Genomic DNA, 21080 nt, shown 5'->3' with positions numbered 1-21080 from the left:
CAGAAAAAAGGAGGGAGAAAAATTCTGTGTAGTGGTAAGGCCAAGCCATGGGTTTGGCAGGTCTGATGAACCCGTTTTTCAACTCTTATTCAGTCCTGATTTAATACCTCATTAGAATAATACATCATTAGTTATGTGACAGAAGAGAGTCTCTGGTTACATTTTAACAGTCCACACTGTTCCAACTGAGGATATCAAAAGGGCTTGAAAAGGGTTTGGTTTTGTTTTTCCAGAAGTTTATTTCAAAAGTGTGCCAATGGGATACACAGATAGCACTGTAATTCTGGTACCCCAGACCCCTGACAGCCCTTCTGTCTGTCCCCCACCCACCCCCCACACTAATAGAAAGACCTGGGACATATCAAGAACCCGATTATAAGTGGAGACACGGAGCTGAGCTTGCCCTGTGGCTGCAAGCAGGGAAATAAGGCATCTCTAGCTCACCCACAGCTCGACATATGATGCTACCATGGTAACTAGAAAATAACATTTACTTCAAGGATGAGGGTGGCAGGACGTGCTAGGGGCTGCTGTGCTTTCCTGCGTGGGCACCCATCCTCTGGGGATCCTGGGATGGGTAGTGGATGGGGCCTGGGGCTCTCATGAAGGGAGGAGGAGGCCCCATGGCGTGGAACATGTGTGGTCCAAAACCTGCAGAAACAAAAGTTGGCAGCTTCAGGCAAAGCAAGAGAAAACCTGATGTGGGTGTACTGCTGCTTCAAAGTACTGACACCACAGCTGGCTGACAGCTGTGCCCCACAAATGTGCACATCTCCCATCTCCCCAAACTCCTGCCCCACTTTACAGTACAACTACGGCCAATCCCTACCCAACACACATCCTTAAAAATAAAAGCTGGTGGGGGGACTGGGCAGGTGTCTGTAATACCAATCTAAATGTTTCCTACTCAACCAGAGAGCAGAGCAAATACATCTGTGAGATGTATTTAATTCCATTAAAACAAAAAGTATCTCTGGATAGATATATAGAGAGCCAAGGACATGTCAGCATTCAGGCATCTGCAAAATTACCCTTTGAAGTCGGGGTTAATGTGGCATTTACACAGCCAGCAAAAGCACTGAGTAGGTCCCAGTACCAGTACCAGTGATCTCTAACATGCCTGGGAATTTGCAAGCAAATACCAACCACAACAGGCAGCTCAGTTTAATTAAACTGTGCTGACAGCTCAGTTTAGATCATCCGTTTACACTGTGTGATCAGGGATGAGGAAGATCAGCTCAGGGCATGCACCAGTAGTGCAGCATGGCCTGGCAAGGAGGAAGAGACTGTCTCACACTGCATTTGACAGCCCCACTGGAGGGGGAAGCACAGGTACCTGGGGGCGGCGGTGGAGCGATGCCAGGAGGAGGTGGCAGGGCAATGTTCACCACGGCTGAAGGGCCACTTGGAGGTAGATTGAAGTAATTTGCAGAAGCCTCCTCTTCTGCAGCTGGAGGAGGGGGGAGGGCTGCAGAAAAAGTACATATGGTTATGGAAAATCTCTCAGGCAAGGCAAGCAGAGGTGTCTGCTTCAGAGATGGAGCACAACCCACACTTTCACAAGGGCAAACTGTTGCTGCTATTGCATGTATGAACTGGACTGAGAAGCAGAACTGAAACCCCAGTCACCAAATTCCTCCATCTGAAACCAGCTTTGCTTTGTCCATCATACAACACTCAGTGGACTAAGAAAACATGAAAAGCCTGGGTTGCGAGTATCTGTGACCTAAGTGAGTTGAATTCAGCTTTAACTTTTCACTCATCACATAAAGAACTCTCTTTTCATCAAGGATTTGCTCCTAGACAAAGCTCATCTCCCATCCAGCTGGATCTGCTGCAAGCCTACTGTAACTGTTCTGGGCTCAGCACTGCCTCTACCATCCTGAACTGACACTGCTCCAGAAGTTTAACAGCAGCCTTGCTCACGGAAGTGGGCCAGCATTAAGTGTTTCAGAGATGAATACAACTCCCTTACCCCCAGGAAGTCCTGGAACTGGCTCCAGCTTTATCCCCGATTCTGTAGTGCCTTCCTTGTCCTTTTCTTTTCCTCTTGCTGCCTGGGACCTGAAAAACAGACCAAAGTTTGAGAACAAGGAAAAGAAAAGCAGGATAAGAGATATTTATACCACAGTGGCTTCACATTATCTATTCCAGATCCACTTCTTCAGGCCAAAGATGAAAAACTCACAGAACATCAGTTGGTACCAAGCTTGCAAACAGTGTTTAGAGGAGATGGACTAGGAGCAAAGCTACCAAAACTCATCCATAATCCTCAGCCAAGAAATCCCCTATGCTACTTGTGTAATCTCCAAGCAAGATCCCACTGTAAAAAGAAAACCAAAATGCAAGAGGACCCCAAGTATTTACCAAACAAGTATCAACTCCTGCATAATACCCAATGCTGCTGATCAAGACTGCAGCCTGGAGGATTTGTAAGTTCTCTCAGTTTTTCTCCCCTCACACTTACCTTCCCCATTTGACGTTGAGCCTGCGGCCGTTGACAATGAGTTTGTTGAAGGATTTCTCAGCAGCCACCTCTGCAGCCTGTCTGGTGGCAAACTGGATGAAAGCACATTGCTGCCTCTGCACCACCGTTATCGTCCGGATCTCCCCAAACTGGTAGAAGTGATTTCTGTATGGGTCAAAAAAAAATACTATGATTCCCCACTCCTCCTAGTCACAGGGTATAGGGAGGTGAAATAGGCATGCTCAAAAACTTTCTCTTCTCCATTCCCAGTTCAAACAAATCATTAGAAATCAATAATCAATCAGTTAATTATAATTAGCCCTCCGTGCAATTATGGAGCAATTAAAGCTCTGCAGCAGCTTCTCTCAGTAGCTAGCTGGGGGATACAAGACCTCCTGTAAAAAGGGCTACACATATCCCCAACAGCTCAAAGGGATGACTCATCTTTAAAGAGATAAATTTTAATCAAAGCATTTGAAATGTGCCTGTCCTCCAACAAGCTGGCACTCCTCTGCACTTGCCCACCAACCAGTTCCCCATTAAAAAAACCTGAAAACCAGATTTACTTTTGTTCCTCATTTGAAGAGCCATTATCAAAGTGTCAAACAAAAAGGCAAGGGCAATACAAATTCACCAACACACCTGAGATCTGATTCAGTGATGGTATCTCCAAGCCCTCCAACATACAGTGTAGTAATAGTCTTGTCTTCAGGAGGATCTAGACGAGGCATGGTTGAGGCTCGTTTCAGAAGTTTGTCAGCCACAGGATCATTAATTCCATAGTAACGATCTTTGATGTTCTGGTCAGCCAGAGGATCATCTGGATCTGTAGGCTTCTCATGTCTAAGGTTCAGCAAACAAAGCATTTTTTAACATCAGGGATGACTGAATGGATTAAAATTACTGTAGCTGCCAGTTTGCCTTCTGAAACCCTCAGGTCAATTATATCCTTAACCCTGTCCACATAAACATGCCAAAATGGAACAAAGCCCTGAAAACTTCAGCTGCAGCCAGGACTGTGTCAAGCTCTGAATGAATGGTGCTTTTGACAGCTCAACACTCAGCACTACAAAACACAAGAGCTGGGTTTGAAACAGCCTCTTGTTCAAATACAAAGATCTCTGCTTGAGGGGACTGACACCACAAAGGGGAAAAATTGACTACACAAGAGAAGAGCTGCAGTCACTGCTTTGGCAAAGGACACAGCCAACTTCTCACAAACCAACTTGCCACCACAGAGACTCATTTGCTGGCACTGGATGCAAGTGCTGCCCTGACCCAGATCACTGGAGTGTCTCCTGCCCACTGCAGCATCTCCAAGGGAAGCTGCATCTGACTGTGGTGAAGAGATGGACACAGAGCTGTGTCTGTACCTGTAGGGACACTCCTCTCCTCTCTTGCACTCTCCTTTTACCCAGAAGGAACAGATGTGAGGACGGTTGCGTTTGTAGTATGGAGTGGTTCGGGCCAGCTTCAGCAGCATGTCACTGGTGGAAGTAGCTTTTCCTAGTGCACCAACTGGTCTAGTGCCATCAGAATTGGCTATCTAAAAGCAGGCAGAACACAAATAATTACGTGTACATCAGCACTGAACACTAATGCACAGAAAAGTGGTTTTAAGAGAAGCTAGGTCATTGCTGCCCCTTCCTCCCCACACACAGCCACCCAAAAAGCACAATCATGGCTGGCTACACTTACCTCTCTCTCCATGTTCTGGGTGTAGTATTCTTTGTTGACATCAGATTTAGGCATTTCATCCTTAAGGGAGAGTCCTGCATCCCGGACTTGGATAGGCAAACCTAAAATGAAACAAAAAAACCCCAACCAATGCATATGAAGAACAAGCTGTAAGAGCAGAAACAGTGATTTCTGTAACCTGCAGTGGCCAGAGGTAAATCATTGCTGCTCAGGGAAACCACTCTGCCCTTGAACCTCTGAAGGGACACGACCTGTTCTTCTCAAAGACTGTCCAGTGCCAATTACACGCACACATTTAAAGTGATTTCACAGCTCCCGTTTCAGAGGGCAGGTTTTTGGGTACACACCATATTCCAGGTCGAGCAGGCAGGTCTGACAGACATTCTTCAGCTTGCTGCAGGTCTGGCACACTTCTGTCTTCTTGAAGCGCATCCGCACGCCGGGGCACCAGCGGAACACCGTGAAGGGCCTGGCACAAATCTGGGACAGAAGGTGGCACTTGGATCACCCTGCACACAGCTACTGCTCTGCTTCTGGCAGGGAAACAAACCCCAAACTCATCCAGCTACTCCAAACTCATCCAGCTTCTCCAAACCATAAATACAACTTCTTTGTCCTAAAGCTAAGACCCAGAGCTCAGGAAATATTTGTTTCTATTTGGGGTTTTATTTTGACAGGAAGAAGTTTTAGGGAAGTTGGCTTTTTTTGTTGCTGTTTTTCCTTTTATTTATTGCAATTATTTATTTATTTGTTTATTTATTTATTTATTTAAGTGCAGATCTACTCAAAGATATAAAACTTCTCTTTGATTCCAGGTGATGTCAGTGTGGAGCTTCCAGAGATGAATTACAACAATGGGGGCATCAGGCACCAGCACAGCAGCAACCTGGAACAGGCTGTGAGAGCTCTGGTGCAGAGGAGTGATGCTCCCTCTTGTCTCATGGAATGCTGCATTTGCTTCCTCTGCACGTACACCTTGAGTACACAACACAATCTCAATATGTACAGACTCCAAATTATACCTTTTCTCTACCTCAGATGAAAACTGACAAAAGGGCAAAAACCTCCTTTAATTTCCCTTAGTCCAGGGAAATTGCTCTTGGAAATTGCTCTTGCTCTTGTAAATAATTGTGGCTTATTTCTTGGACAGCCAACACAAATCAACAAACAGCATGAATAACATACAGAGTAAAACCCAAACTCCAGGTATTTTGCACATCTCAGAAAAACAACAAACTCACCCAAGAAAACATGGATCATTTAAAATGCTACAATAACTTCACACATACTGCAAGAGTATTTGCAAAGCCTCACTCTGATCAACATGAAGATTTGTTTAGACAAAGTCAGGATTTGCTCAATAATTTTATTATTTTAGGACCAACTGAATTTGTCTAACAAGCACAGCAGACCGACCTAAAAACTGATTACATAAATATTTTAAGTTAACCCAGATAAGCACTCCTCTGAAGCTGACAGGTTTTTAATCATTAAAATGGATTGCTCCTAGATCTGCACCAATTTTGACAGTCTTTCTTCAAAACACACAAACATACCTTGCATTCTTTTCCATATTTTTCTTTGGTCTGAAATATAAAAAATAATAAAATAAAACATTAAATATCACCAATTCAAGGTAAAACATGAGACATATCATTGATGTGATAACACAGTAAGTTTTTTTCATAATGATGCTGCATTTAGACTCACTCATCCCTATGTATTTGGCTTGCACCTTGGAAAGTCAGCAAAACAAAAAATATAAATACTCTCAATACACTTTTGGTTGAGAAACTTTAATTTAAAACAGAGCACTTTCAGTCCCACCTCCTGCACTGGTGAAAGGTGAGAATGAAAAGGAGCATTGTCAGCTCTTTTTAAGGAAAGATGATGTTACATCAAACAACCCATGGAAACAAACAGGCTTAGAGATATCCCCTGTGGCAGCATTAGGGTTGTGTTTCATAGGAACAACCCAGGAAATGTGTGGAACGTGAATGTGAAGGAGAGAATGTCAGTGCAGGGCAACCAGGCCAGGCAGAGGAAAGCAAAAGGACATGGACTGACCCACCCTGCCCAGAGCCAGCCTAGGGAAACAGGCAGGAGTTTAACCTACCTTTGTAAGTCACCTTGGACTTCATTTTAGGGGTGCATGTTTGTCACATTTTACAAACTGCACTAACTAGAATTTGAGCAGCTCACAGCTGTCCATGTTGGAGCCTGCCAATCCTAAAATTCCATTTTCCACTGTTTCCTGCACTCCAGCCACTGGGCTGGGTCACCTGCTCTCCTTCTGACTGACCTGTTCTCAGACCACAGCCCTAACTGTGACATTACACACCGAGCACAGCTGGAGCCACGTCCTGCTGTGCAGAACCCGCTGCTCAGGAGTGTGTGCTCACTTCAGCCCTGCTCCAGCCCCAAAGCCAGGCTTAGGGCACCCCAGAGCCAGGGAAGGCTGCAGGGCCCAGCAGGCACCTACCATCCGAATGTAGGGATTCTCTCCAAGACACGTCTGGCACAGGATTGGGAAGTCCTGAACCGAGGAAGAAGAAAGTCAGAAATGAAACAAGCTCTGCCATCACAACAGCATTCAAGCCACACTCTGAAAACGATCTAGTTTAATTCACCAGACAGATTAAAAAATGCAAATGGATCCAGAGACACCGGGAGAGCTGCAAGCCACGCCCCAGGCCCCAATTCCTACAGAATCATAATCTGGTCGCTATTGGAGTAAAACTTAGAATAACCAAATAAAAAACGTGTTCTTGAGATCTGAACCTGTCAGCGCCAGGACCGCAGCAGGGAACACCGCCCCCGCTGTCCCTCAGCAGCGACTGCCTGCGCTGGGCCCACGCGGGAGAGCCTCCAGCTCGGGGGACGCGGCCGGGGGCACACGAGGGGCCCGGCTCAGCCCCGGCACCGCGGGGAACGAGCGGCGGGACAGCCCGCTGCCCTGGGCCCGGGAGAGAACGGCCGGAGCCGCGCAGAGCCCTCCCGGGCGGGTCCCTAGGGAGGGTGGCCGGTCCCCGGGAAGGCGGCGGGTCCCTAGGGAGGGTGGCCGGTCCCCGGGAAGGCAGCGGGTCCCTAGGGAGGGTGGCCGGTCCCCGGGAAGGCGGTGGGTCCCCAGGGAGGGTGGCCGGTCCCCGGGAAGGCGGCGGCTCCCCAGGGAGGGTGGCCGGTCCCCGGGAAGGCGGCGGCTCCCCAGGGCAGGTCCCGGCCCAGGCCCGCTCCCCGCTGGCCCCGCGGCCGCAGGCGCTCCCGCGGCGGAGCAGGCCCCGGCGGCCCCGGCCCGCTCCCCGCCGCTGTGGCGGCCGGCCCTCACCGCATCCTCCCAGTTCTGCCGGTTGTAGGTGTTGGAGCCCAGCGATGTGGACATGGCGGCTCCGCTCCGCTGCCGGGAGGCGGCGGCCGGAAGTGACGCCACTTCCCGCAGCGCCCTGACGGAAAAGGCGGGCTGCGGCAGCGGTGACGTCACAGCGGCAGGGGGCGCTGCAGGCCCGGCTCAACGGGCGAGACCACGGGCGAGGCGAGCGGGGGGAGCACGGGGACGAGACCATTGGGAAAGGACGGGGGAGCTCCGCCTTTTGTGTTGTTTAAATAACGATTATTTTGGAATAAGAGCCAGCGCAAAGCATCGAGAGCCACGTGTGGTTTATTGAAGGTCACTACACGACGTCAAGCACAAGGCAACAGGCGCCTGTGGGGGAGCAGGGACAGAGGCAGGGACACCCAACACTTTCCTATGGCCTAGAGCAGCCGCAGGGAGGGCAGAGCAGCTCCGGGCTCACACCGCCACAGCCCAGGGCACCTTTGTTTGCAGTGACAAGGACGCAGGCCACAGCCTGCAGCAAACCCAGCGCCAGGCTTGGGTGCTGGGAGGTCTTCAGTGGTGCTGTCAAAGTGCAGCAGCTCTTCTGGCTACTGAACACGAGAAGTGGTGGCCAGAGGTGACGTGCTTTGTTATCGCACAGGGAGAGCCACGGCAGGCACTAGCACTACACGTTAACTACTAACTACAAGTCTCAAACTCATGCTGTACGTCTGTATCACCTACACAGAGCTGTAACCGTGATGCCTCGCTGCTCTGAGACCCAGGCTGCGGGCTGTGAGCCCCCCAGCACACCACGGCAGGCTCCTTGCACTAAGGGAGATGTTTTGGGGTGCTGCAGCACCCCCCGAGAGCAGGCAGCCTCATCCTGCCCCTCCATGCAGAGGACTGGCAGAGCCATGGCACAAGCATCATGACACGGCCATGGCTGGCTGCTATTCAAGCCTTTCCCAGCACTGCAGCATGTCAAAGCCCCTCAGAAATGTTTAACAGAGGTCAACGCCTGAAGTGGGAATGCTCTGCAGGAAGAGCCCTCTCGCCTGCCTGCACCAGCCATGCACTTCTCATGTGTAATTCAGTCTCCTGGATACACAGCTCTTAATCACCCATTTTAGCTTGGACTGCAGCCAAATTATACCCTGGGTAAATGACCTTCTGGTACAGTGTGTGTAGTTAACATCTAATGAGTTTCCACCTTTACACCTCCCTCCCACCCGCCCCAACTGGAAAAACAAAGATTATGAACCCAAATCACCACTGTAACTTTAAAATTACCAGAACTAATCTTAACTCTCCAGGTTTCATACCCTCATTGCTACAACCCCTAGCAACACAACATTTACTGAGCTGAGGTCTGCAGGGAGCCTCTCTGGAGCATTCCTGCCTCAATCTAGAGCTGCAGCAGAATGTGAATTCCCAGCTTGCAGCACATCCTGCTGCCACATCCAGCTGAGATGCAGCAGGCTGATGGCAGGCTTGGTTGCCAGTTAAATCCATGAACACTACAGTACACTATGTTTAAAGTTTAAAGGCAAACTGATCAACTCTTTTGTGAAAAAATCTCTGCCACCTCGGCTAAGCAAGCTACATATGCCAGAGGGGTAGGGCTCTGTGGCCCAGCCCCTGCACTTGAGGTATCCTGTGAGGGGGCAGAAAACCAAACTAAAAGATCATGCTGCTGGCAGCAGCTTGCCAGAATGCAGAAGGCAGGGACACTCCTTAAAATGTTTGTTTGGGAAGGGCATTGCCCCGTGTGAAAGAGAAGTTGTTCATTACTGGGTATGCAACATCAGGTTGGTGGGCTGACACGGAGAAAAAAACAGTATGGGCTCTTTTCTGCTGATAAATCCAATTCAGCCCTAACCATCTGCTGATAAAGCCAAACCTGGAGGGAGGTTTTCCTGTGCTCTAAGACGTGCTGCAAGTTACTCTAGCCTGTGGCAGTGAGGGGAAGTGGAGCAGTTAGTGGGCACTAGACAAGGGGAGAGAGAAGAAACCAGGCCAAGCCACGGCAGCCTCTGCCCCCTCCTGGGGCTGGGCAGCCCGAGGCACACCCACACACCACAGAGCAGCTGGCAGAGCCTGCAGCAGCGCCTGCTGGGGTGCAGTCCATCCAGCCCTGCTAGGGGAGCACGGGGCCCAGGCTGAGCTCCACGTGGTGGGTGAGCCAGATCACCTCCGAGGTGTGGTCACCGTCCTCGTTGGGCCGGATGGGAGCTGTGAGGTTTTTGAACTCGTGCTTCATCTTGAAACTCACGGTCACTTCGCCCTCTTCTTTCTGTGGGGTGACCTTGATGAAAACTCCCACTTTATTGGCTTTTCTAAAGGCAATTATGCTGCAAGGCAGAACACACAGGAACGTTGGGTCAGCCAAGTTCTCAAAGCATTGTTCCAAGTGGAACAATGCTCTCAGAGGAACTCAAACACGCTGGACACACAGGAGGAGAGGGAGTTACTCAAAAAGCCAAGTTTTTAAGGGAGAGGATCCCCACAGGACACTCACTCAGGGTCATCCTGGAAGTCTTGAGGCTCTGCCAGCTCATCATACTCTGCTGCAGCATCTTTGCCAGCCAGAATAAGCTCCTTGGGAGGAACTGCCACCTGAAATAGAGCATGGAAAGAAACAAGCCTTTCAGCACTGATCACCAGCTACACTGCAAGCAGGAGAGGGCTCTCCTCTTCTGAGGTCTGCTTCAGTGTGGTTTAACAGAAAAGTGACGTGTCCTCAACTTTTCTCTGCTCCAGGACTACCTGATTACCACCCTGCCATAATAAATTTCTCCCTTGGATTTTCCATATCAAGGAACAGCCAAAATTTCAAAATACTTAATGAGCTGCTGTTTATATTGGTGACAGTCATTTAAGCTCCAAGGAGGGAAATGCAGCACAGTTAGCAGGGGTGAAAAGACATATGAAAAGTGTGCCCTGTGGAAGGACAAATGGGAGTGGTAAACCCTGGAAGAGGCTTGGGCTTACCCAGCAGGAGGGTACAATCAATACCTTGGCAGTGCTGTTGATGTTATCAGGGTCTCCCTCCTCACACTCCAGCAATGTGACATGTGTGACGCTCTCCACAGGATTAGTCAGAGTCAGAAGGACTTGGCTCTCCTGGGGACATTCAGGAATCACAATTGAAGAAGCAAATGTGCTAAAATTCATTGTTACTGTAAGCACCTCCATGTTCTCTGACTCATCAACATATTCAAAAATTGCATCACATCCTCTCAATGGATGGACAGCAACCCCCCCTCGTTCATAAGGCACCAATGCCATGAAAACTCTTAATATAAGAAATATGTATTTTGGGAGTCTAGCTGAGATCTCAATTCCACACCTTTCATTCTTCAGACATTGTCAAGTGATGATGTCACACTGCACAGCAATCTACTGCTGCAGTGACAAGTGCATGCAGTGTTACTCTGGCCCCTCCCTTAAGCCCTGCACCCTCTACATGGTGTGAGTGCAGCCCTCAGGGAACAATCATCACACCATGTCATCTTCCAAAAGATCCCAACTCACAGCTCCTGGCTATGCCTCAGCCTAAGGCATTTCTGGAAAAGCTACTGACCTTCATGTAGCGCAGGTTGGGAATAGACATGATTCTCACTTCAGGGATGTAGTTCCTACAAAATAACAGAGGAAATGACTGTGAGGGACTGGAAAAATGAAGTGTCCTTTTGCTGTATAACCCTAACCCTACAAAACGCTGCTACAGTCTGGGGCTGGCACAGCATGCAGTGTTTTTGTCAAACTGCTGAAATCTTTAATAGATCAGCAAGCAAACCTATCACAGATAAGCTAAATATATTTAAAAAGGTGATTACACCATCCTAAGGGATGACACAATCCCACAAGAGGCCAAAGGAAATTAAAATAGAAGGCATTAACTAAGCACGAACAGGGAGTTGTTGTTGCCAGTCCCCATTTCTTACTTACACAGCAACCAGCTGGATCTTGAATTTGATAGATGTTGGATTGAATTCTGGTTTGCTCAGGTTATGTTCACATTTCTAGAGAGAAAAGTACTTAAGTCAGCACCAAAGACAGTGTGCAGTCACACACTGAAGAATCAGAGCCACAAGTGCTGTGTCACCAGCCATGACATTACAAACTATCTGGGGTGCATGGAGCCATCAATGTGCTCAGCTATTGATACTCCAAAATGTTATATCCAGCACTACCAGCACAAGCTCAGAAACACAAGACGTGGAACCAGTCTTGAAAACACCTGGACACTGACTGCAGCACAAATAACTGCCCTCTGACCTATGCTCCAGAATCCATGGAAAAATGAAGCAGCTAGAACTCCTGATCTCCTCATAGGCTACTCTTCAAATACAGGATCAGGCTGACATTACTTATTTCTGAGAAAATACTCTGCATTTGTTCAGCATCCTGCATCTTAAATACTTACAATAATATTGCTCTATTACTTTAGGAACTAGATAAACAAATATCCTTGTATGACTGAGAAAACAAATTGTGTAGTAAGGGCCATGTAGAAAGCCAACAGCAGAACCTGGATTTAACTCTTGCCTGTCTTCACAAATCTCTGCTTTGCTTCTCTGAAATACCATCTTCATGCCTTCACTCTAGTGACATCTTCAGTATTCTGCACTGCCTCTCCCTAATATTTTGTTTGTTGACTTTTGTCCTTAGTAACAGCAATTTTTTTTTTTTATTTCAACTGCACTGGCAGTATTCTCTGGCTCTGTGGCTAGGCAGAGCACTAGCACAAACCACCTTTGTATGTTTATGCATGTTTGACAGTGCTGTCCCCCTTTCACAACTGTCACCACACCAGAGACACGACAGCCTCCCTCACCCCCTCAGTGCTGCTGCCACTAACTTGGCTGAGAACTTTCAACAGCCAGAAGCATTTGAGCCATTTCTTTTAAAAGAGAAACACACAGCCCCTTTCCCAGCACCCAAATGCTGAGAGGCTGCAAGGGGCACTCTCTGGATTGAACTCCCTACCCGGCAGCGCAGCGAGCGTTTGATCAGGAGGTGCTTGTGGCGTGGGTAGAGCTGGGAAGCACAGATGGGCTGGAAGTCAGGCTGCAGCAGGCGCTGGCGCAGAGTGGTCACTGGAGCACAACAGAAAGCAGGACAAAGAAATGTCTCAGGAACTGAAACTCAAACTGGATTCCACATATGTACCTCGCACTGGGTGGAGACCTGCCACCATCTCTAAGACACTTAATTTCTGCACCCTGTAATTCACAAGGCACTGGCAACTATCACATTTCTATAAATAAATAGAAAGGCAAAAGCTGAATAAAGGGCTGCCCTGACTGGGCACAGTCACATGAGAGCAACATCAGTGCTAGCCCAGGAGAAATAAGGGACCCACATCTTTCTTCACAGCTGAGCTGGGATGGAAACAAGACTTTTCTAACCATCTAGAACACAGTTCTTTCCCTCACCACAGAAATGAGTTTCACATCTTTGTTACCCTCACAGCTGGGTGCTGCATGAGTACAATACACAGCTTCTTAGCAAGGAGTTTGCATAACTCAGACTCACACGTAGAATTAGAGAAAACAGTTCCCAAAGCAAGAAACTCCCAGCAGCCAAAACCTCCCATGGGTTTCTCCCAAAATGCAGGCTCCTCACTGTTTCAGTGCCTAAGAGGCAAATGAGCCACCTGGCAGCCTTTCCCTGACTGTGAGGAACCAGGAAAGTTGTCCTCTTCACCAGCATCAAACTCACAGTGCCAACAGCCTCATGAGAAAAGGAGACCAATAAGATCTACCCCTTTCCATAAACCTTTCATGAATTAATTGATACTAGCAGACTTTACAGGCCTGCAGAACTACCAACATCACCTGTTCTGCTTGGAACTACCTCAGCTGGAAGCCCACATCACTCCTGTACCTGCTGGTTTATCCTGCTCACACCAAGTCCTACTGATCCATTTACAGCATGTGTGGATTAAATTTATGAGTCAGCTAAAGAACTGGCAAGTGTACACAGGCTGCTCCAAGCTGATGTCAAAGCAATGCGCAATTGTTACTCAACAGCCTGCTTCTGGTTCCAGATCCCCAGCAGCTGCTGTTTCCTTATTTCCTGCTATTATTTGAAAAAGGACATCAGCTTTTTTCTCTGTCCAAAAGTTGATGCCTCATACACACAGAAATTAAGGTCAGCAAGAAAATTAAGGCCTTCTGGCTCTGAAGCCATGTACACGACTTCTTTCCATGCACAACATGAAGCTGAGGCTGCATTCAAAGTTACCATTAAAAAGTCAAGCATTTCCCAGTATTTCAATCCCAGCATAAAAATCACCAGGAACTTGGGTCATGAGGAACACCACAAGCTTGTAGGCAGTGCCCATGTTACAAAATGTAAGGCCAAAAAGTGACAGAACACTAAGGTTTTACCTTCTGTCAGATTGATTGGTCTTGTGTAGTAATCCTCAGGAAGAGGCTCCACTTCTTCCACTGCATCAGCTGGCTCAATCTTGATCTCCTTCTGGTCTTCTCCTTCTTTCAGGCTGAAGCAAAATAGGGGGCAGCTCAGTCATGAATAGGGCATGTGTGCTCTGACAGCAACTGCATTATAGCACCTGAGGATCTGACACCTCTCCAGTGCTTCAAAGGAAAAATCTCCTCTCACTGCTATCTGTTAATTGTCTATCATCTTTCTAGAGCTGCTTTACCCCTCTCCTGCCTACACTCCCAATGCTGCCCCCAAAGGAAGCCAAACCCTGAGACTCACGAGAGGCCAGCGAGGGCACTGATGGGAGCTCCGGGCCTCTGGCGCTGAAGCCTCGTTCCAAGGCCGTATTTGTCCTGCAAGGAAAAAGGAACTGTCACCCTCAGGTCTGCCTCCTGATGGACACAAAAACCTGCTGCAAACTCATCCTTTGAGCTGCATGACAAGCATGGGGGTACAAGCAAAGGAAAGCAAAAAGGAAAAGGTATTCAACGCTTCCTAAGATATATTTTTCTGCTTAAACTGTTAGCAAGGAGAAAACAATTCCCACTGCACTGCAGATGGGGAAAGACAGATGTGTGTGGCTACTGCTAATAAAGCTTTTTGCTGCTTCCTCAAATCACCAGCCTGCACTACTGACACATCTTCCCTGGATATTCTCTTCAGAGCAACTCCATGTCAAATAGTGTAGAACGAGAGCTCAGCTGATAAAAAAAGTGGGTTGATGTGGCTGTGCATCCATCTGAAAGGCTCTGCAGCACTACTTGAAGCAGCTGAAAGGTTCAAACTCCTACAAGCCTCATTACCTACAAGTCTCTCTCACCAGCAACAGCTGAGCTACTCCTCAGCTTTCTACAGCTAAGCTGCACCCAGGGTGATTGGAGGCAGACATCTTCCTTGTGGGCAGGGCTCAAAACCTGAATTCTCACCAAATGAGAAATGTGAGCATCAGCCTAACCCCGGTGATTTTTCAAGGATGAGATGATTAATGTTAGTGGCACTTGCCTTGACCAAGCAGACAGCTGTGTTTGAGCCAAGTTTGTTGAAGGACTGCTTTTCAAGTGTACATCACTTCCTCAAAGACACTGCCCTGTTTCTAAACTAACACAAAATAGTTTTTGTAACAATTGTTACCCTCTGAAGAGTTAGGCTTCACCTGTGTTTGTTCTAGGCACACCTAAGCCAGAGGCCCTGAGGCATGGTGTAGGATCTGTTACTCCCCTTCAGTTGGTACCATGAGAGCTTTAACACCAGCAGAAACTGTGAAAAGACTTACCACTACGTGTATAGTGTGTTGCTGTGGAGAGCCCCCAAAATAGCAGCAGGTAGCAACGGAGACAAAAAATGCAGCCATAAGACACAAGCAAGGGCACAGAGCAAGCACAATTCATTGAAGTAGCAAGCATATGCAGTCACCCAGCTAAAGAAAGTGAGCATTTACCTGCCAGGTACAATAAACAAGTCATTCAAGCCACAACCAAGTCTTAAGGTTAACTTCAGTAGAGATTTCATGCAGAGAAAGGTCAGACAATGCTGAGCTATCTGTCACTAAGGTGTGGGATGAACTGTCCTGAGAAATAGCTGCCACTGGCAATGTGGCTGCAGTTGCACTGAACTTCACTGCTGGAGAACATATTCCTAGGCAGGGCAAGTATAAACCTTCTGGCACTGCTGGGGAGGACTATCAGAGAGAGTGGCCATGTAACACACAGTAATGACCGTAAAAGTATTCACCCCTAAAGAAAGCCTCATTTTCTCCATGTTGTCCTCAATTAGCCAAAGCTGGGCAGCCCTGTTGTGCTACCAACTATCTAATTTTCCAGGCTGAGGCTGCTGTGGGTCCCTTTTCCTGCTCTGGGGATGGCACAAGCAGCTCACCGAGAAGGCCAGCGGAACGTAGTTGCGGCGCCGCACCAGCTTCTTCCTGTCCCGCTCGATCTTCTCCTTCTGAGCCAGCTGCTGGTAGTACTCAACCAGTTTGTTAATCTGGAGGGAGGAACAGGGAATTGTCACCTCAGCTGCAGCATTTGCTTGTGAACTAGCTGGAGTTCCTGCTGCTTGTTTCATTGTGTTCCTAGTACCAGCTGTATTGTGCAAGCCTGTGTACCTTAATGTGTCCTAACCCACACTGTGGGGGACAAAATGACCCTTCCTTGGGAATGATGTGTGTTGGAGGGCAGTGCCCAATCCTCATTTTGAAATTCAGCAACTGAGACTTCCTTCATGAATTTGCCATGACTGCACAGAGTAATGTCATGTGGCCAACTGTGAGCAATTTGGATTGGCAGAGCAAACAGCATCTTTAGCATCTTTTCCCCCCTCCCCGAGGCTGGTCACATTCAGAGTGGAGCCCTAACGGGTAAAAGGGAAGGGTGTTAAAGGTGCAGTTGTGTTTTCCAGATCCTAGACACACTTTTGATTGGAAAACAGCTTTTTTTCACATACATACGCAGCACATTCACCTTAACAGCACCATTAGATAGGTTGGTTTCAACTGAGCTTCTTCTCAAAAGGAGATTTTACACTGCGATATCCTCAGGGGAGCCTCTAAGAGGCCTTCCCTCCATTCAAGGTGCAGATTAGGAACTGGAACTGGTATCTGAAGGATTATATAGATGCAGAAAAAGTGATTGAGAGGGCCTGACACTCTAACAGTTCTTTCTGGCTGATGCATTTCAGCCAAGCACAGCTTTCCCACTCACTCACCCTCTGTGTGTGAGGATTCTCCGGCTCCTGCCAGCCACCACTCGCTGCACAAGAGAAGAGAACAGAAAAAGCCAAGTCCACAGGAAGCTTCCAGGTGCCACACAGAAATCACACCTAACACTCAACTATCTTGGTGTTATTTATAAAATATGGCACTCCCTATTTTTGCTACACCTACCACTGCAATTGTTTAAGTTCACGTCTGTACAAATATACACCTCTCAAAGCATTGCACAGGCAGGTTTGGAATGAAGGAGCTCTGACAGCTTTTATATTGTGTTTTTAAACAAATGTTGCTTGACAGATACTCAGGACAGCACCCAGGAGTCACTTCAGCAGCAGGTACCTGTGTTTATATGTGTGTCTCTTATTACTGGCTGCTGCTGCCTCTGCATCCTCAGCTCCATTTTCAGTCACAACAACACTGGAAGTCAGGATCTGCTTGGCCTACTCAGCTCCACCTGACAGATATTTTCTGTACATCTCACATACCAAAAAATAGGTTAAAGCTTTGTTCTAGTGCTCTTGTGAAGAGAAAAGCCAAGTTCAAACACTGACTAGCAACTCTGGAATAAGTCTAAGTGAACAAAAGTGATGGAAAATAAATTAGGTGTTTATGCTGTCAGACTGAGCCACTTCAAAGCCTGTGAAAGCACACAAACAAGATCTCAGCTGTGGGGGAGAGTGCACTCACTGAAACAGTTTGACAGTTTTCTCACTAGTCAGGGAACACAGGCATGAAAGTGGGTCACACATTCCACCAACTCAGCTCAGCTTTTCAGAGGAGCCTAAACCAACAAAGAGTTTTCCCGTGAATTTCCAACTACAACTCCAATCCCAGCCGGATATCAGTCTGGAACTGACTGCATCACCTGTTACCTTCAAAACACAAGCTGGGCTCGTGCTGCAGCTCAGTTTTGACTGTCCCTTACCAACAGACTTGTCTGCCATGCCCACGTCCCGGGAGGTCCAGCGGCAGAAGCCACAGGCCAGGTAATAAGCTTTCTTCATGGTGGTCTTGGCGGGGTCGTCGGGCAGCGGCGCGGGGATGCTGGTGGCCCGTGTGGAGAGGGTGTGCATGCAGCAGGGACAGTCAAAGCAGTTGGCACACCTGCAAACAACCAGGCAGGGCTCTGACAAGGGGCCCAGGCCGAGAGAAATGCTCCCAACAACACATCAGCACTAAACCAACACATCATTAATTCCTGTCACAGGAACCTGGGGGAGTCAGAGTCAGTGTAAGAGCAGCAGCAGTGAAAAACATAATGTGATGCTAAAAAACCTCTGTACTACGAGCCCAGGTCATAAAAAACCCCCCAAAAGTCATGAGCAGCACATGGTACATCATGGAAAGACACTCATTCCCCTAAACAGACTCAAACACAACAAGCAGCCATGAAATTTTTGAAGAGTTTCAGACAGACATGGAAAGGGGCTGTTTTAAGTAGGGAGCCTTGGTGAAAAAAAACCAAAAAAAATAACAACTTTACCTGTTCTTTTTCAGCTTGGCTTCAGCTGAAGGCATGTTTTCCAGGCAGCTGGGGCAGTAGTGAGAGTCAACCTGAAAAGACACAGCCATATCACACGCGTTATCTGGCACACCTTTGTTCAAAAAGGCCCAAAGTGCCACATGATCCAAGAAGGATTTGTGTCTTGCAACAGCAGGGTGAAGCCAGGGAAGGCTTGAGATGTTTTTTGGTATGCAAAACCTTAGCCCATCTCAGCCAGATTTTGATCTTTAATAACGTAAATTATAAGGTTTCTTAAGTCAGAATGGATTAAATTACTCTGTCTTGTAAATGGGAAAAGATCAGCTGGGTGTTGACCTTTAGCAGTTACCAGAATCTCGTTTTTCAGCTTGAACAAAAGTTTTAACATTTTATTTTCTATTTAGACCTGAATTTATTGTGTCCTCGCAGTTACACTGGTCAGATACATACATATTTCAGAAGATGCTTTGTACCTCTCTGCTGTCACAGTGAATTTTACCAACTGAAACAACAGCAGCACGAATGGGGCCCCCTTCTTGAAGAGGAATGCAAACTGATTATTAAGCACGGGCACGCACAATGGCTGCACTGCCCACAGCACAGTGAACTCAGGATGGATACAGCCAGGCCACAGATCCGCCCCTCAGAGGCCTCACCATCTCCTCAAGGATGCCTCTGCTGAGCTCTGGGCTGCACAGTCATTCTGTCAAGGCTTCCCAAATCCATCACAATCTCTCCATTCAAGCAGGCTTCCGCAAAACCACTCTCAGGGATTTTAATGCGAGAATTTAGGAAGCCAAACCGCCCCTCCACAGCAAAACCACACACCCGTCCACGGCAGAAACCGAGGAGGGGCGCGGGGCTGGGGGTCCCCGCCCCTCCGCGGCCGGGCCCGATGGCCATGGGTGCGGTTGGCAGGGGGGTTTGAATCTTTTGAATCAAGGGCTGGGTCCCCCCCGGGTGAGGGGTCCCCGCGCCCCCGGCCGGGGCCGCTCAGGGGGGCTCGTCCCCCATGAGGGGAAGCGCCCCTGTGCGCTCGCCCCAGCCAATCACAACCCGAGCTCCGCCGATGGACAGGCGCCCACAGCCAATCAACGCGCAGTCCCGCCCCATCAGTCAATCGCGGCCAATCCACGCGCTCCCTGCACGGCTAAACCCACCCACCAGCCGCACCAACAACCAATAGCAAAGCAGAAAGCGAGTGAGTGGCAGGAGAGCGACCCAATCGCTGCGCGCAGAGAGAGCACCGACCCACCCGGTCCCGCCCGGTACGCGGGTGCGGCGCGGCCGGTCCGCCGTTACCTCGTGCGAGACGCACTCGAGCGAGCGGAGCTCGCTGCAGTAGCGGCAGAAGTACAACTGCGGCAGCGGCGCCCGCAGCTCCTTCTCGCCGCGCACCAGGTACAGCACCCGCTCCGACTGCAGCAGCGACGCCATCTTGGGAGGGGGCGGGCTCCGCCGCGCCGCCGCCGGCCGACGCCGCCGCGCCTCCGGCTGACGTCAGCACGCCGGCCTGACACGTCACCCCGCGGGGCGAGCAAGGGGGCGTGGTCAACAAGGGGGCGTGGCCAGTCCCTCAGTGCCACCCAGTGTCCCTCAGTGTCCCCAAGTGTCACCGAGTGTCCCCTAGTGCCACCAAGTGTCCCTCAGTGCCACCCGTGCCATGCCAGCGGCACCTTCCTGGCTCCCGGGGCTGCCGGGCCCCTCCAGCCCGGCCTTGGACACTGCCGGGGACGGGGCGGCCGCAGCTGGTCCGTGCCAGTGCTCGCCACCCTCCCAGAGGAGGATTTGTCCCCAGTATCCCGTGTGTCCCTGCCCTCTGGCAGTGGGAAGCTGTTCTATCTTATCCCGTCACTCCGAGCCCCTGTCTCCATCCCTGTCCAGCTCTCCTGAGCCCCTTTAGGCACTGCAAGGGTCTCCCGGAGCTTTGCCTCCTCCATTTTCCCAGCCTGGCTCCCGAGCAGAGCGGCTCATCCCTTGGAACGTCTCCAGGCCTCCTCTGGAGTCACCCCAGCAGCTCCGAGTCCAGCTCACGCTGGGCCCAGAGCTGGGCACAGCTCAGGTGGGTCTCACCAGAGCAGGGAGGGTGATCTTTTCACACCACAAAGGTGGTTTCTCCTCACTCTCATGTCCACTAAGACAGGATCCCAACAAGAACGAACATTCCTGTGCCATGGGATCAGCAGGAAAGCACGAGGTCTGCGGGTGCTCCGCTGTGTGCAGAGGGCAGCGCTGGCATCAGCAAACCCCTCCCGGTGCGCTGCTGGAGAGCCCAAACGAGCTCCAGAGCCAGCCTGGCCTGTGGTGTGAATCCCCCACAGTCCTTCCAATTCATCCCCACACAGCGCCTGCCATCAGTCAGAGCCAGCCTGGCCTGTGGCGTGAATTTGTGGCACTGTCACTCCAAATCTATCCCCACACAGCGCCTGCAGTCAGCCTGGCCTGTGGCGTGAATCCCCCACCGTCACCCCAAATCCATCCCCACACAGTGCCCACAGACAGCCTGGCCTGTGGCGTGAGTCCTCCATCTTCACCCGGGATCCATCCCCACACAGCGCCTGCAGCCAGCCCCTGCCCTCTGCCCACTGCTTGCAGCTCCACAGGAAACCCCTGTCCATGAGGATCTGCCGCTGCCCCGATAAAAACCCCACTGTTTTATCCGCCTGCAGCAGCTGGCGGGCAGGGAGGAGGCTGCCTGTGCACTGCTCCCGGCAGAGCCCGTGCCCAGGAGAGCCTGGAGGCCAGGGCTGTCTTGGGAGCATGTGGCAGGGCTTTCCACCACCAGAAACCAACAGGTTTCCCTGGGAAAAGGCAGGAGTGAAAGGTGCACTGTGTGGCTCGCACCGTGACTGACGCTGAGCTTGTGTCCCAGAAGGAAAACCAGAGCCCATCTTCCTTTTGCCATTCAGCATCACCAGTGGAGTGGAATATTCCGCTGGGCAGCAGAGAG

The 21080-nt window shown here is 49.7% G+C and overlaps 2 protein-coding genes across 5 annotated transcripts; both read right to left on the bottom strand.

Moving 5' to 3' along the window:
- Positions 1–214: 214 nt before the first annotated feature.
- Positions 215–7642, bottom strand: RBM22 (RNA binding motif protein 22). The gene is made up of 11 exons (XM_064387431.1): positions 7491–7642; positions 6648–6701; positions 5722–5751; positions 4513–4645; positions 4166–4266; positions 3841–4013; positions 3110–3310; positions 2468–2632; positions 1976–2064; positions 1337–1468; positions 215–651 (listed from the first exon to the last, which is right to left on the bottom strand). The coding sequence occupies exons 1-11, from the start codon at positions 7542–7544 to the stop codon at positions 521–523; spliced, it is 1263 nt and encodes a 420-aa protein (XP_064243501.1). The 5' UTR covers positions 7545–7642; the 3' UTR covers positions 215–520.
- Positions 7643–7802: 160 nt separating this feature from the next.
- DCTN4 (dynactin subunit 4) lies at positions 7803–19631 on the bottom strand. Of its 4 annotated transcripts, none has more exons than XM_064387426.1 (14): positions 19433–19631; positions 18131–18201; positions 17573–17751; positions 16641–16684; positions 15813–15920; positions 15211–15231; positions 14217–14290; positions 13880–13992; positions 12474–12583; positions 11433–11506; positions 11065–11119; positions 10497–10604; positions 10000–10097; positions 7803–9832 (listed from the first exon to the last, which is right to left on the bottom strand). In XM_064387426.1, the coding sequence occupies exons 1-14, from the start codon at positions 19565–19567 to the stop codon at positions 9619–9621; spliced, it is 1404 nt and encodes a 467-aa protein (XP_064243496.1). In that variant the 5' UTR covers positions 19568–19631; the 3' UTR covers positions 7803–9618. The 4 variants fall into 4 exon arrangements, with proteins under 4 accessions (XP_064243496.1, XP_064243500.1, XP_064243499.1 ...); XM_064387430.1 differs by lacking the exon at positions 19433–19631 and adding an exon at positions 18743–18952; XM_064387429.1 differs by lacking the exon at positions 19433–19631 and adding an exon at positions 18787–18952.
- Between the last annotated feature and the right edge of the window lie 1449 nt (positions 19632–21080).

The sequence above is a fragment of the Passer domesticus genome, chromosome 13, assembly GCF_036417665.1.
Source record: "Passer domesticus isolate bPasDom1 chromosome 13, bPasDom1.hap1, whole genome shotgun sequence".
NCBI lineage: Eukaryota > Metazoa > Chordata > Aves > Passeriformes > Passeridae > Passer > Passer domesticus.
The sequence above is the reverse complement of the archived record's forward strand: the minus strand, read 5'-3'. Positions and strand labels throughout refer to the sequence as shown.